The following is a 13,477-nucleotide window of genomic DNA, read 5'->3' on the forward strand; positions in this document are numbered from 1 at the left end:
TTTGTCACACATTAACTAGAGCAAATGACGCATTCCAACGCAGCACCTCGGCCGGGGAGGCCGGGGAGTTCATCCAGAGTTCGCGCTAGGTACGGAAGGAGGAGCGGGCTTGTGCAGGCAGAGCCGGACCCAGCACCCCCCAGCACGAGCCCAGACACACTGGCACTTGTCAACACGGGTGGCAGAGGCTCCTCTGCCCAGGGAGCAGCCCTGGAAGCAGGTGAGATGAGCAAAGGCCCACCACCACCACCTGCACACCCCCAGCCTGTGCACGTACACGGTGGAGGAGCACACGAATTGTTTCCATTAAAACCAGCTGTCCCGAGCTTTCTCTCAGCAAGGATTTGCTGCTCCCACTCCAACTTCTCTCCTCACCTCCCTCAGGATGGTGAAGGAGGAGGGGGCTCCCCCGGCCATTGCAGGGCAGTGCTGTTGCAAAACCAGCCATGTGCCCCCAGAGCGGGACACATCAGGAGCCCCCCACTCATGGGGCTTCGCCTGGTCTGTGCCCTTGGTGTGCTCTGACCTTGCCAGCTCTGTTGGTACCAAAACCCCCTTTGCAGAGCTGGAGGAGGTGTCTGTCTCATCGCAGACCCTCCCAGCACGGTGCCCCAGCATGCCCAAGCAGAAAGCATTGCCCACTTTTGGGGAACCCCTTGCCAGGACCTCCCCAAGCTTGGGGAGAGCAGTTTCAGCTGCACCACGTGTTTGGGTGATGGGGCACACTGGGACAGGGCACAACCTGTGTGGGGGCCCTGTGGGGTGATCCTGAGTACACCAAGTAATGGACCCCAACCGTTTGCAGGACATCACCACCACAAGAAGGTCCCATCACCCACAGCAGCCCTGGAGCTGATGCACCAACCACCAAACCTGTGAGGGGAAGGGGGTGAGGGGTCTGGGTGAGGAGGATTCCCAATGTGCAGATGCCTCCAGTGCAGGGGCTGCAGTGTCCCACACCAGTCCGAGGCCCAAACGAGGAGGTTCAGTGGATCTTTCCTGGATCCTGGCCTTGGGCAGCTTAACTTACACAAAGGAAAACCAGTAACTGAACAAAGTCCCTCCAGAGGTCCAGAAACTTCTCAAGACCTTGTTCATAACAAGCCATGCTCAGGTACCAGTGCACTTCCAAACTCCAAGAGCCTGTGGAGATGAGGGGTCTCAGCCCCCTGCCCTTGATAGGTGGTTTCTGGTGTGCTGGCTGACCCCTGGGACACACAAGGAGGGCTAGGCCAGGCCAAGCAGCCCCAGGCAGCACCACTAGCAAGGTAACGGGGCAGGGAGCCCCAGGCAGGAGAAGGATGGGGCAGGGACTGCCAGGGAATGTGCCAATCACTGCCACATGCACATTCTCACGTCCCAGATCCAACAGCTCCAGTTTCCAACATATCTGCTGTCCAGCAGCAAAGTTTTCAACACATTTTCCCCCCAGACTCCATCTCTCGGGGATGCAGTTGCGGGAAGGGGGATGCGATTCCCGACAGAGGCATCCCACCAGGACCGGCCAGGATGGAGACGGGGCCAGAGGAGGGAGAGAACTTTATAAGGAGAAAACATTCCCGAGTCCTGGCACCTCACTGGGAGCCGAGCGGCCCCTCTCCGCCCCCTAGTTCTCCCCTCCTCTTGATCAGCAGTGGGGCCAGATCCTGCCCGAAGGCTGTGGGGTCCCGGGGAACTCGGGGGGGGGGCAGCGGCTTCCCCCCCCCTCCGCCCCTTTTTTTTTTTTTTTTTTTTTTTTTTGGAGTGGTTATTTTCAATAGGTGGGACCTCAAACCGCCGCGTTTCCTGGAAACTTTGTTTTCCCTTTCTTCCCTCCGCCGGCCCGGCCTCGCGGGGGGGCGCGGGGGGCGGGCGGGATAAAATGGGATGGGCGGTGGGGCCGGTCGGAGGGTGGTGAGGGGGCAGCTCCGCCGGCGTCGGGACCAGGACAAGGAGCGGCACCGGCAGCGCTGCCAGTGGGACAGGACAGGTACCGGGACCGAGACCGGGACCGAGACCGGCACCGGCAGCACCCGCACCCGCCGGCACCATGGCCGAAGGTAGGACCGCGGGGCGATCCCCCCCGCACGTGTCGGGATCGCTCCCGCTCCGAGGGAAGTCCCGACCGGCCGCGCCGCCTCCTCCGCTCCCGCCGCTCCCTGCTCGCTGGGCGCAAGAGCCGCTCCCCGACCCTCAGACCGAGTCAAGGGCGATGGGGAACGGGAAGGACTAGACCGGGGAGACGGCAACAAGCCCGGCGGGGTCGGTGCGGGGTCCACGCGGGTCTGCGCCGTTCCCTCCCTCCTGCCTCTCCGCTGGCCCGGGTGACGCCAGTACCCGTCGGAGTGAAGTTTGGTGCTATTTAAAGCTTCCCCGGGAAAGTGGACGGCTGGGCCAGGAGCGTGTGCCCACGTCCTGACAGGGTTAGGGGATTTCTGGAGGCTCAAGCATAAGTAAAGCTTCTGGTCTTCGGGAATTCTTCACGCCTAGCCCTTCAGGGCAGAGAGAGCCCCCGCCTCCCACAGAGCTGCCCCCAGAATCCTAGGAAATGGGACCGTGTGATACTCACGGGCACGGAGCCCTCTGGGTGAGACGGCATCACTGTACCCTGCTGTCCCACAGTGCCGCAGGCTATCCCGGCTCCCAGCACCACCACAGCAATACCAACACACTGGGCAGCTCCTGCTCCCGGGTGCCCAGAACCCCCCTTCTGCTTGCAGCACCGCAGCCCCCTACCCGCACGTCTCTTGCCGCCCATCCGTTTGGGTAGAGGCACCTGTGCTTTGAGAAATCTGCTGTTTGCTAAATGTGCTGAGGATGATAACCCTGGGGTGACTGGGGCAAGGAGGAGTCCTGGTCCTGCTCTCTGAACACACTTACTCACAACGCCTTTGGCTCCATGTCGGGGAGGTTCCACTCGTGTGGTCCGTGAGCTGTAGCACAGAGCTGTGCTGGTCACAGAGGGGGAGGCAGTGAGGGAAGGGACCTTTCTGTGCTCTGTCCACACTCCCCATGGACTGGCTGCAGGGACCGTGCCCTTAGTTATGGACAGTCCCAGCAGCTCTAGCAGCGTGGTGGGGATGGTGACAAACCCACTGCCCTCCACTGGGCACATACTGCAGAGCCCCCTTCTCCAGAGAGCCAGGAGCAGTGCTTTCATTTAGCTCTGGGAACAGCAAGCTCATGGGCAACTGTTTCCATTTTGCGGTGGTTCCAGAAGGGCTCTGTGACTCCCAGGGAAGGGCACGGCCAGGGAGAGCCGTGGCATGGGGCTGCAAGCCGAGCATCGCCCACTGAGCCACCCCAGTCCCTGGCTGGCACTGAGCTTGCTGTGTGCTCTCCTGCATGGAATGCTTTTGCTTATTCTGGTGATTAATGCGTCACTGCAGAGCAGTCAGGGGTCACTGGCCCCAGGCGATGATGAGAGATATCTCATCGCTCCCGAGCAAGCGGCGCCCGGGGCGGGGAGGACATGGCCCTGCCTGGGCTGGGATCAGAGCAGGGCAGCCTGCGTACGTCTGGGGCATCACACACCTCTGTCACTGGACTTACACTTGCTCTCACCAGTTTGTCAGCGGTCGCAGCACAGCAAAGCTGCTGGAGGCCTGGCTGAGGCACAGGAACATCCCAGGCATTCCTGGGCTCAGCAGCGTGTGATTGGGATGGGGGCACACAGACAGCAGCCCTGGTGACAGCCCCCCCAAGCACAGAGCTGAGCACTGGCCTTTGCTCCTGTGCTGGGTGCCCTGAGCCATGGGCCTGGCACAGCTATGGCAGCACAGGGTCCCCCTGCTCTGTGGTGATAGCGTGGAGGCAGCTCCACGGCACACAAACACAGCACAAAGCTGGGCCAGGAAGGCAGAACGTCGCTGTGAGCTCGGCTGCCAAAGCTGTGCCCCTCTGGCAGCACACGATGCAAGCCCAGCCTGCAGAGCCCTCCTGGAAGGATGCTCAGAGCTCGGCACGACCACAGTGCTCAGGGCTGCACCGGGCACACCGGGCAGGACAGGGCAGTGTGGGCAGGGGAGGCTCAGATCCCTCTCCAAAGTGCCAACCCAGGGCTCAGGGTGGGCTGTAGCCCCCAGGGGCTGTGTGTCATGGCTCAGCTGGTCCCAGGGTCAGAGCTTTACGTGCCACTGCCTTCACAGATCTGGTGCTGGACACGTGGGACCTGCAGCTGGAGCGCAATGGGCGGGAGCACCGGACGGCAGACATGGGGTGCAAGCAGCTGGTGGTGCGGCGGGGACAGCCCTTCACCATCACCCTGCGCTTCTCAGGCCGGGGCTACGAGGAGGGGGTGGACAAACTCGCCTTCAACGTGGAGACAGGTGAGTGATCCCCCCAACTGTGCCACGAGGGAGGGCTGTGCAGGTGTCACCACCCTCTGCCCCTGCCCTAGGGCTCACCTGTGCTCCCGCAGGGGCTGTGCCGAGGGGACCTAACTCATCTCATACAGTCCCTGTCCTCCTGTTCCTGCCTGGCAGAGGCTGGCGCTGTGCACAGCTTTTGTGTCACAATAAGAAAAATAGGCAGAAACTCATCTCCTTAATGGGAGTGCAAGGGAAGCAATAAAGAAATAAAACAAAGGGCTGCCACCACCTGTCCCTCCTCCTCCCATGGCTGAGCCCAACCTGGGGCACACCAGAGCTGCCAGCTCACCTGGAAGTGCCTTGGCTGCGGCTGAGAACCTGCCCAGCCCTCTGGGAAACATCAGCAAAGTGAATTTTTTTTTCAGCCAGAGGAATCCCAGCAGTTCTGCTGATGGGCTTTACAGCCAGCCCTGCTGCCTCTCAGACATCCCCCAGAGAGGGGTTTGCTTGGGAAGTGCAAACACTGGAGAGATGTTCCCAGGGAGCACCCCTAGCACAGCCCCAGGCAGGACCAGGGATGTGGCCACTTCTCCTGCTGCCAGGGCTGGGTGCAGCTGCCGGGCAGGGGCTCGGCCCTGCCAGCTCAGAGCAAAGGGAGAGGAAACTCTTTCTCAGGCGAGAGCTATTTTGGGTCTGCAGCGTCCTGCTGAGTCAACCCAGCCAGAATTCAAACTACAACTGCATCCAGGTTTCCTTGCAGACTCTCTTTTTTTCCACACCAAAAGCTCTGGTGGCAAACCCAAACCTGGAACACCTCAGCTTCACCCTAAACAATCAGCTCTCCCCGTGCCCTGGCAGTCCCACAGGGGCTGCCCACCCACTCCCACCCCCCGGGTTTCTTCAGGCCATGCTCCAGCCAGGCATTCCCAGGGTGATTTTTCTGGAGGAGCAGCCCTGGGCACAGCCTCCAGGCCAAAGCTCAGGCTGGCAGAGGCTCCTCTGGGCTGCAGCTCTTGAAGAAAGAGGGCAGAGGTGCTTTGGTGCTTGCAGAGAGGCTCGTGACAGTGCCACCCCACTGGCAATGGCCCTGGCACATTCCTCATAGGGGACCCGCAGCCCTGTCAAGGCAGGGACTGTCCCCCCACCCTGGGACAAGCCATCGAGGCTGTGTGCCACCTCCCACGAGAAAGAGAGGATGAAGAATAGAGTGAGAATAGAGCTGTGTTTTTGCAGCAGCCGTGTTAGCAGAGCTCTGGAGTCCGGAGGGATGCTGTGGGCTGTGGAGGCAGGAGGAGGAGGAGGAGAAGGAGGAGGAGGAGGAGGAATAGGAGGAGGCTCCCATGGCTGCCCGTCCTACAGCAGCACCAGGCTGGCCCTTGCCAAAAGGACACTGTGAGCTCAGCCCAGCCTCCCCGGGAGGAGAAACTGTGTCACTCTCATGAGTTCACGAGTATTTTTGGTGACTGGTCTGACACCCTGCCCACACTGTGGGCGAGGGCTGGCAGGGGACCAGCCAGGGCTGTGCTCTGGTGGGGGAGAGTGGATGGCAGTGGCACCACTGCCCTGGCTGCCAGCCAGGGCCAGGGAGCTGCTGGGCCAGGCTGGGTGTCACCGCTCCAGGGAGCAGGTCTGGAGCTGGCTCAGTGCAGGTGGCTTGGCCATGGCTGCACTTGGAAGGGCCGGCAGGGATCACGCTGTCCTGGGCTCGGCGCTTTGGCCACTGAGGTCATCTCTAATCCTGGGATGTTTGCAGCAACGCCTGAGGCTGCACACACGTCGTGGGGCTGCCAGTGATGGGGGTCTGGGGTTCATGGCTGGGCTCTGCCAACCCCCCACGCCCTGGGCTGTGAGGGCACAGGGACTCGGCAGCTCTGCTTGGAGCAGAGGAATGGGTGCAGCTGAGAGGAGAGACCTGGCCCTGGGTTGGGCACCAGGGCAAGCACCCCTCGTGCTCTGCTGGCCCAGAGGTGCCCATAGAGTGAGTCTGTCCTGCCCCAAACAGTGAGAGATGTGCCTGAGCCCCCCACAGCTGGGCTGCCCTGTGTTCCCAGTACCTGAAAAACCACACAGTGAATGCTCCCAGGTTGTGCCAGCCAAGGTTCAGGCAGCTGCTGCAGAACAGGGGGCTTGAGGCAGGTCCTCTCAGTGCAGCCCCCACGCCAGGAGCTCCCAGGGTCCCCAGAGCACTGAGAGAGCTGACCCCCTCCTTCCTGACAGGGCCCTGCCCCAGTGAGACGTCAGGAACCAGGTCCCACTTTGCCATGACTGACTACCCGGAGGAGTCGAGCTGGAGCGCCGTGATGCAGCAGCAGGACGGGGAGTCCCTTTCTGTGTCGCTCTGCTCCCCTCCCAGCGCCCGCATCGGCCGCTACTCCCTGACCCTGGAGACCTGCACCGAGTACCAGGGCTCCAGCTTCCACATCGGCCACTTCATCCTGCTCTTCAACGCCTGGCACCCAGGTGAGGCTTTGCCTTCCTGAGCCCAGGGGTTCCTGGGTTTAGGTGAGCATGAGCCACCCCTCAGCTCTGAGGGGCTGCACATCCCTGCAGGTCTCACCCCACTGCAGACTCCAAGTGCCCCGAGCCCTGCCCTGAGCTCAGGTCTAACCAGAAATCCCCACTCTGCTTCCATTTCCACTCAATCTCTTCAGTAGGTCGGGGACCACAAGCACTGTCACCCACCCTAGGACACACACCTACTTACCCCCAGTTGTCCCTAATTGTCCCCATCTGGCCCATCCCCACCCAGGCACCCAGCTGAGGTCTCAGTGACAGGGATGTCACTCTGTTGGTAAACTGGACCTAGAGGGGAGGCTCAGCTCAGTGCTGCAAGGTTTAACAGCCCTGGGATTTTCCTCTTGCCACGTCCCTCCCCTGCCCCTGGACTGGCTGGTTTCCTGGATCTCAAATGCTCCACACTGGGTCCACAGAGATAAGGAGCTGTAGGAAGCTCTGCTCAACCCGAGCACTGGGAATGGATATCTGGGGTTTCCTTCTGCAAACATTTCCAGTAAATACTGATTTTCACAGCAGTAGCTGCTGTGAGTGAAATGGCTCCAGCTGCCACTGCTCACTGCTCCCCCAAGGAGGTCTCCCCTCCTGGGAAAAGACCCAACTCCATCAAATAAAAGGGAGGAAAGACAGAGAAACGAGAAAGAATGAAGAAGAGCAAACCACAAACCCGCTGAAAGTTTCCCATCAGCTCAAATCAAATTCTGAATGGGCTGAAATTCTCCAGCAGTTTTTTCAGGCGGGAGCGGTTCCAGCCCCTGTTGCCTCATTTCCCACCGGATGCATGCCCAGGGAGGGGTAGCCCTGAGGGGGTCGGGGGGCTGGTGGCATGGGGCAGAGCCCTGTCCCCATCACTTGCTCTCCCAACAGAGGACACGGTTTTCCTCCGTGACGAGAACGAGCGCCGCGAGTATGTGCTGTCCCAGCAAGGGCTCATCTACCAGGGCACCTCCAACTACATCTTCTCTGTCCCCTGGAACTTTGGCCAGGTGAGTGGGCATGGCCCCCTGGGACGCTTGGGACTCCCAGCTGACCCCAGCCTGTGCAGCCACAGTGCTGCAGGGGCTCAGGGACGGGTATCATGTGTGTGCCCCCCCAAACATGCACCCCAAAAGCTGTCGGCACCTCAGGGTGCAGATGTGGGTCAAAGAAACCGGAATCTCGTTTCCAAGAGGGAATGTGCTGACTTCAAAGCAGGGCAGGGCGAGGGGAGGGGTCCCACATGGCTCCTGGGGGCCCCACAGCTACGTGCCCCCAGTCAGAGTGGCCCTGCTGTGCCACGGAGCCGTTGCCTGATAACGCGCTCCCCGGTGCCGTGCTGGGGGTGCCGATAAGGCAGTGCCTGCCTTGGGGGAGCTCAGCCACACTCCCTGAGCGAGGGCACGGATCCTGTGACCCCCACAGGATCCACGCCTCAATTCAAGGAAGGGCTGTGACTCAGCTGTGATGGGAAATAGGTGGTTTTCGCAGAGGTCAGCTCCATGCACGACCCCTGGGCAGCTGCAGGAAGCCGGATCCAGCCCCGGCGTGAGGGCGAGAGCTCATCCACGGGCTTTGCAGGCTGAGTGGGGACATCACTCAGTGGGTGCTGGCTGGGGAGGGGACCCTGGGAAGGTGTGACCCCATGTCCCCAGCAGTTCTGCTTGCAGGGGCATCCTGGTGAGCCAGGGAGGGAGGAGAGATGTGCCAGAGCCCCCCGTGGGGACCTCACATGCCTTTTGTCCACCAGTTCGAGGATGACATCCTATCCATCTGCCTCAACATGCTGGACATAAACCCCAAGCACCTGAGAGACCAGAACCGGGACTGCTCCCGCCGCAATGACCCCGTGTACATCGGCAGGGTGGTGAGCGCCATGGTGAGTCCGGGGTGCACCTGGCAGGGTGTCCCCAGCACCCCACACTCCCTGGGGTGTGAACACCCCCCAGCTACAGCTATGACAGAGACCTGGCATTTGCCATCCCCCCCACTCAGGCCATTTTCCTTCTCTGTGGTGTTCCTCCTCCCCTTTACATCCTTTCCTGTTATTGCTCCTCTATGTATAAGAGCCTTTTAAGAGGAGAGGAATAGCAGGGGTAGTCCCAGACCATCCCAGGAGCAACTCTGGGATAATCACACTCAAATTCCCAGGCCTTGTTTCTAAAATTCATCCCTGATTAGCACTGCATCCCAGTGAGCTCTTGCATGGATACAGGATGCTAATTTGGATGACAGGCATGTGAATGGGGCCAAAGCTGTTTCTGTCCCTCCCCAGCCTGCTCATGCCTGTCCATCCATCCATCCATCCATCCATCCTCCCATCCATCCTCTCTTCTCCTGCCACAGGTAAACTGTAACGACGAGGACCGGGGGGTGCTGGCGGGGCGGTGGAACGACCCCTACGACGATGGCACGAACCCCATGTCCTGGATTGGGAGTGTGGATATTCTCAAGAGGTGGAAGGATTTTGGGTGCCAGCCAGTCAAGTACGGCCAGTGCTGGGTCTTTGCTGCTGTGGCATGTACTGGTGAGAGCAGATGTCTCTGGTCTCCCCTTCCCCACAGGATGGGGTCACCCGTGTCCCTGCCATCTCCCACCCTGGCCCCCTGCCCTCCACCCACTCCCGGTGCTGTGTCCAGAGGGAAGAGCTGGGGCTGGTTGCAATCAGCCTGCAACGATTCCCTTGCAATTAGCTCTCTGTTATTCTAATTTGTCAGGAAATAGAGGGAAAAAATCATAGAAAAGGGCTCTGGTTTTTCCATCAGCGCTGCCTGCCTGGCCATGCAGCAAGGGAGGGGCTGGGGCAGGACAGGGGGAGGGAAGTGGCTTTAAGGCCAAGTTTGCAATAAAGTCACAAATCCACCGAGATCAAATTAATGTCACAGCCACCGGGTCAGGCAGGCTGGGGAAAAAGAGGCAAAAAATTCCAGACTGGCTGCTGCTGGGAAACACTCACACTTGCTCGTGCTGCTTTGCCTCAAGAAAAAAATGCTGCCTCTGTGTTTCTGATGTTTCACAGACATACGAGACCCTTTTTAGAGGAGAGAAATAGGAGAAAGCTAAAGTGGATATTCAGTGACTCGCAGAGTTTTATAGCCTTCCTTTGAAGCGCTGTAACTGCCTCCCTGCTCCCCGGGGAGCTCCGTGAGCAGTGAAAGACAGCTGGGAGATGAAATCCGGGGTTCAGCACGGCTGCCCACGCTCTCCCTCCAAAGCTCTCACAGGCGCTTTTGTGCCTTTTTTTTCTGCTGCAGTATCAAACCCGTCAGGCTGTCAGAGCCGTGTGCCACCCGGCTCGCCCGTGCACAGCGGGTGTGGGAACCAGCCCCTCCAGGGCATCGGTCCCTGGGCACCCCTTTGGCAGGGAGCGGGAAGGGCGGGAGTCACGCAGGGCTGGGGATCCACAGGACAGGGGCTGTGCAAACCTGGGGCCCTGTGGGACAGGAGTGGTGCAAATCCGGGCCCCTGTGTCACCCTGCCCTGCTCCCCACAGTCATGCGGTGCCTGGGAATCCCCACCCGGGTGGTGACCAACTACAACTCGGCCCACGACACAAATGCCAACCTGACCATCGACCACTACCTCAACGAGACGGGGGGGCAGGAGCGGCAGTCCTGGGACAAGATCTGGTGAGCAGCAGGGCGGGACCCCAGCCTGCCCATCCCTGGGGCTGCCTCTGCCCCTGCCCCAGAGCCTGGTGGGTCCTGGGCGAGAGGCTGAGGCTTCTGCAATCTGGCTTCCCTTGCAGGAACTTCCACTGCTGGGTGGAGTCCTGGATGGCCCGCCCAGACCTGGCGGGTGACTACGACGGGTGGCAGGTGCTGGATCCGACGCCCCAGGAGAAGAGCGAAGGTACAAGGTGCACCACACTTCGTCTGGCACGGCAGGGCCACCACAACCACCTCTGGCCACCACAGTGGCTGAACCCCGGGGGTGGTGACAGTGGCTCTGCTCCCTGCAGGAGTTTTCTGCTGCGGGCCGGCCCCCGTCAAAGCCATCAAAGAGGGCGACATGCAGCTGAAGTACGACATCCCCTTCATCTTCGCGGAGGTGAACGCCGACGTGGTGTACTGGGTGGTGCAGGGCGATGGGATGCGGAAGCAGAGCATCCAGTCCTCCGTGGTGGGGAAGAACATCAGCACCAAGAGCGTGGGCAAGGACAGCCGGGAGGACATCACCCACAACTACAAATATCCAGAGGGTACGGGGGGCTGCCGGGGGATGCAGAGACACCCAGAGGGGGAGGTGGCTGTTGGGAAACAACCGCAGCAGGAGGGCTCCAGGGTTCAGGGCAGAACAGCCTGGACCGCGCCCTCCCCACATCCCTGGGAATCACGGGAATTTCGTGCACCGCAGGGTCTGAGGAGGAGCGGAAGGTGTTTGCGAAGGCAGAGCACGAGAAGAAGTCCGTCCCGGAGGAGGATGAGGCGTTGCACCTCAAGATCAAGGTGTCAGAGGGTGCAAACAAGGGCTCTGACTTCGATGTCTTCGCCGTCGTCAACAACAACACGGACGTGGAACGCGTGTGCAGCGTCAGGCTGTGCGCCCGCACCACCAGCTACAACGGCACCACCGGGCCCCAGTGCGGCCTCACGGACTTGATCGACATTGACCTCGAGCCCCGGTCAGGTAAGGGACCCACCTGCAGTGAGGGGGCTGCTCTGCTGGGTGTGGGGTCAGCAGAATGCTGTGCCCCTCGGGGACATCCCCCTTAGCTATCTACCACTGTGGATTTTTAACCTTTATGAGAGGATGAGGAAGTTGCTGAGGCAGAAGCTGGAAATGCATTTGGAGCTGGAGAAGCCACTGCCACTGTTGTGCTGAGGGAGCGAGCTGGGCGCATCCCCCAGGCACTCCATGGCACTTCTCTGCATCCCTCCTGCTTTCCCACACTCCTCAAGGCTAGGGGGAATCTTCCCACTGCAGGGAGAGAGGGACAGGCCCAGGTCAGCCCCAAGCACACAGTCCCAGCTCGGAGGAAGTGGGCAGCACTGGGTTTACTGGCCAGCAGCTCTTGGTGTCTCCCTGGGTGGGCGCGATGTCCCCCGGCGCTCAGCCACGGAGCTGTCCTGGCACGGCCCCCCGAACTTCCCTCGCCCCTGTCACACGTGAACACCATCATCTGCTCATTAAACACGAGTTTGGGTTTACGTGAGCTTGCCAGGAACCCTTCGGGGCTTGGAAAGGCCACACATCTGCTGTCCTGGAACAGCCAGATGTTTACCCTGCGCCAAGCCCTGCCCCTCACCGGCCCGTAGCACACTCTGCCAGGCCTTGAGCTGTGCTACAGGAATGAGGAATGGGCCGGCTCTCGGCTCTCCACACCGTGGAGGGGGGTGGGACGTGCCCCTGCTCGTGCTGGCAGAGACACCAGCGCCTGCTCAGAGCCTTTTGCAGGGCTGGATGGGGACAGGGAGGTGGGGGGGCCACGTGTGCCCACCCTGCTAGAGGAGCACTGCTGGCCTTTGGGGTCCTTAACGTTCCTGTCCAAAAGTTAACCCAACATCATTTTCTCTGAAGCTTTAAATATGAGCTCCTGAAGCTTCTGCCCCCAGCTGCTGTCTCAGAATACAGACCCCAGGATTCCCCAGGCTGCATCCTTTAGGGCACCCTCAGTGCTCTGTGCTGATGTGGGGAGCCAGGCTTGTTCCTCTCCCCCTGGCCTCATGTGATGCTACGGCAGTTCGTGTCCTGCCCCTGGAATGTCAGGCTCCGCTTCCCATGGTCACAGTCGCTCAGGGGTCCTTGCCCAAGGCAGCTCTGCAGCTGATTGCTTTCAGCCTCCTTCCCCCTCAACTCCAGACAGCTCCATCCCCCAAGGACTTTGGGATAAACAACAGCTAAGGGCTGAGGGAAGGCAGCTGCCAGGGAGCCAGGCTGTCTCCTGCTGCCCACATTGGCTGCCAAAGTCCCTCTGGGATCCTGGTGCAGGCACAATCCTGGGGTCGTGCCGTGGGACACGGCTCCTTCTCCTTCTCACACCCTCAGCATCCCTTCTGGCACCTGGGTTTGGAGTCCCAATCCTGCAGGGGCCCCAGCTCCCTTCTCCTTGCAAGGAGCCTCGAGAAGCTCCTGGGGAGCCCAAACCATCCCAGCAGCAGGCGGGTGCCAGCACAGGGCTGGGGGTGCTGGGGGTGCTGACCCTGCTCTGCTTCCCCTTCCAGAGAAGAGGGTGCCCATGCGCATCCTGTACGAGCAGTACAAGGACAACCTGACCCAGGACAACCTCATCAAGGTGGTGGCTCTCCTGACTGATCACCACACCGGCGACGTCATGGTGGCTGTCAGGGATGTCTATGTCGAGAATCCGCCAATCAAGATCAGGGTGAGGCTCCAGTGTCCCAGCTCAGGCTGGTTTTGGGGGGCAGGGCTGCACCCCCTGGGACCTGCGTCTGTCCCATTAAGCCCAGAGCAGGGGGAGTGTCGTGGCCCCCAGGAATGGTGGGTGCTGGGGGTCCAACTTCTCCTACTTGCAGATTTTAGGAGAGCCGATGCAGAATCGGAAGCTGGTGGCGGAGATCAGCATGGTGAACCCCCTCGAAGTGCCCCTGAGCAACTGCGTGTTCGTGGTGGAGGGCTCCGGCCTCACCCACGGGCAGCGGGTCAAGCAGCTGTAAGAGTTTTTCCATCTACACCTGGCTGGAATGTTGGGAGTGGGGTGGATTTTTGTGCCTCGAGCCCCCAGGGAGGGTGGTCCT

At 60.7% G+C, this 13,477-nt stretch overlaps 1 protein-coding gene across 2 annotated transcripts in view; it reads left to right on the plus strand.

Moving 5' to 3' along the window:
- The first annotated feature begins 1,869 nt into the window (after positions 1-1,869).
- The window catches only part of TGM2 (transglutaminase 2), a 13,587-nt gene continuing 1,979 nt past the window's right edge, over positions 1,870-13,477 (plus strand). Inside the window, exons 1-12 of one of the 2 annotated variants that reach the window (XM_027895031.1) lie at positions 1,870-2,039; positions 4,128-4,307; positions 6,507-6,749; positions 7,671-7,789; positions 8,530-8,658; positions 9,126-9,306; positions 10,273-10,408; positions 10,528-10,631; positions 10,741-10,980; positions 11,136-11,408; positions 12,944-13,104; positions 13,256-13,306. In XM_027895031.1, the coding sequence (XP_027750832.1) occupies positions 2,030-2,039; positions 4,128-4,307; positions 6,507-6,749; positions 7,671-7,789; positions 8,530-8,658; positions 9,126-9,306; positions 10,273-10,408; positions 10,528-10,631; positions 10,741-10,980; positions 11,136-11,408; positions 12,944-13,104; positions 13,256-13,306 (1,827 nt within the window). In that variant the 5' untranslated portion in view covers positions 1,870-2,029. Of the gene's footprint in view, positions 2,040-4,127; positions 4,308-6,506; positions 6,750-7,670; positions 7,790-8,529; positions 8,659-9,125; positions 9,307-10,272; positions 10,409-10,527; positions 10,632-10,740; positions 10,981-11,135; positions 11,409-12,943; positions 13,105-13,255; positions 13,393-13,477 lie in introns of both variants that reach the window. The other variant, XM_027895030.1, reaches the window with a different exon arrangement.

This window comes from Empidonax traillii, unplaced genomic scaffold, assembly GCF_003031625.1.
Source record: "Empidonax traillii isolate 1590-97213 ecotype Southwest subspecies unplaced genomic scaffold, ASM303162v1 scaffold448:size1359114, whole genome shotgun sequence".
NCBI classification, from domain to species: Eukaryota; Metazoa; Chordata; class Aves; order Passeriformes; family Tyrannidae; genus Empidonax; species Empidonax traillii.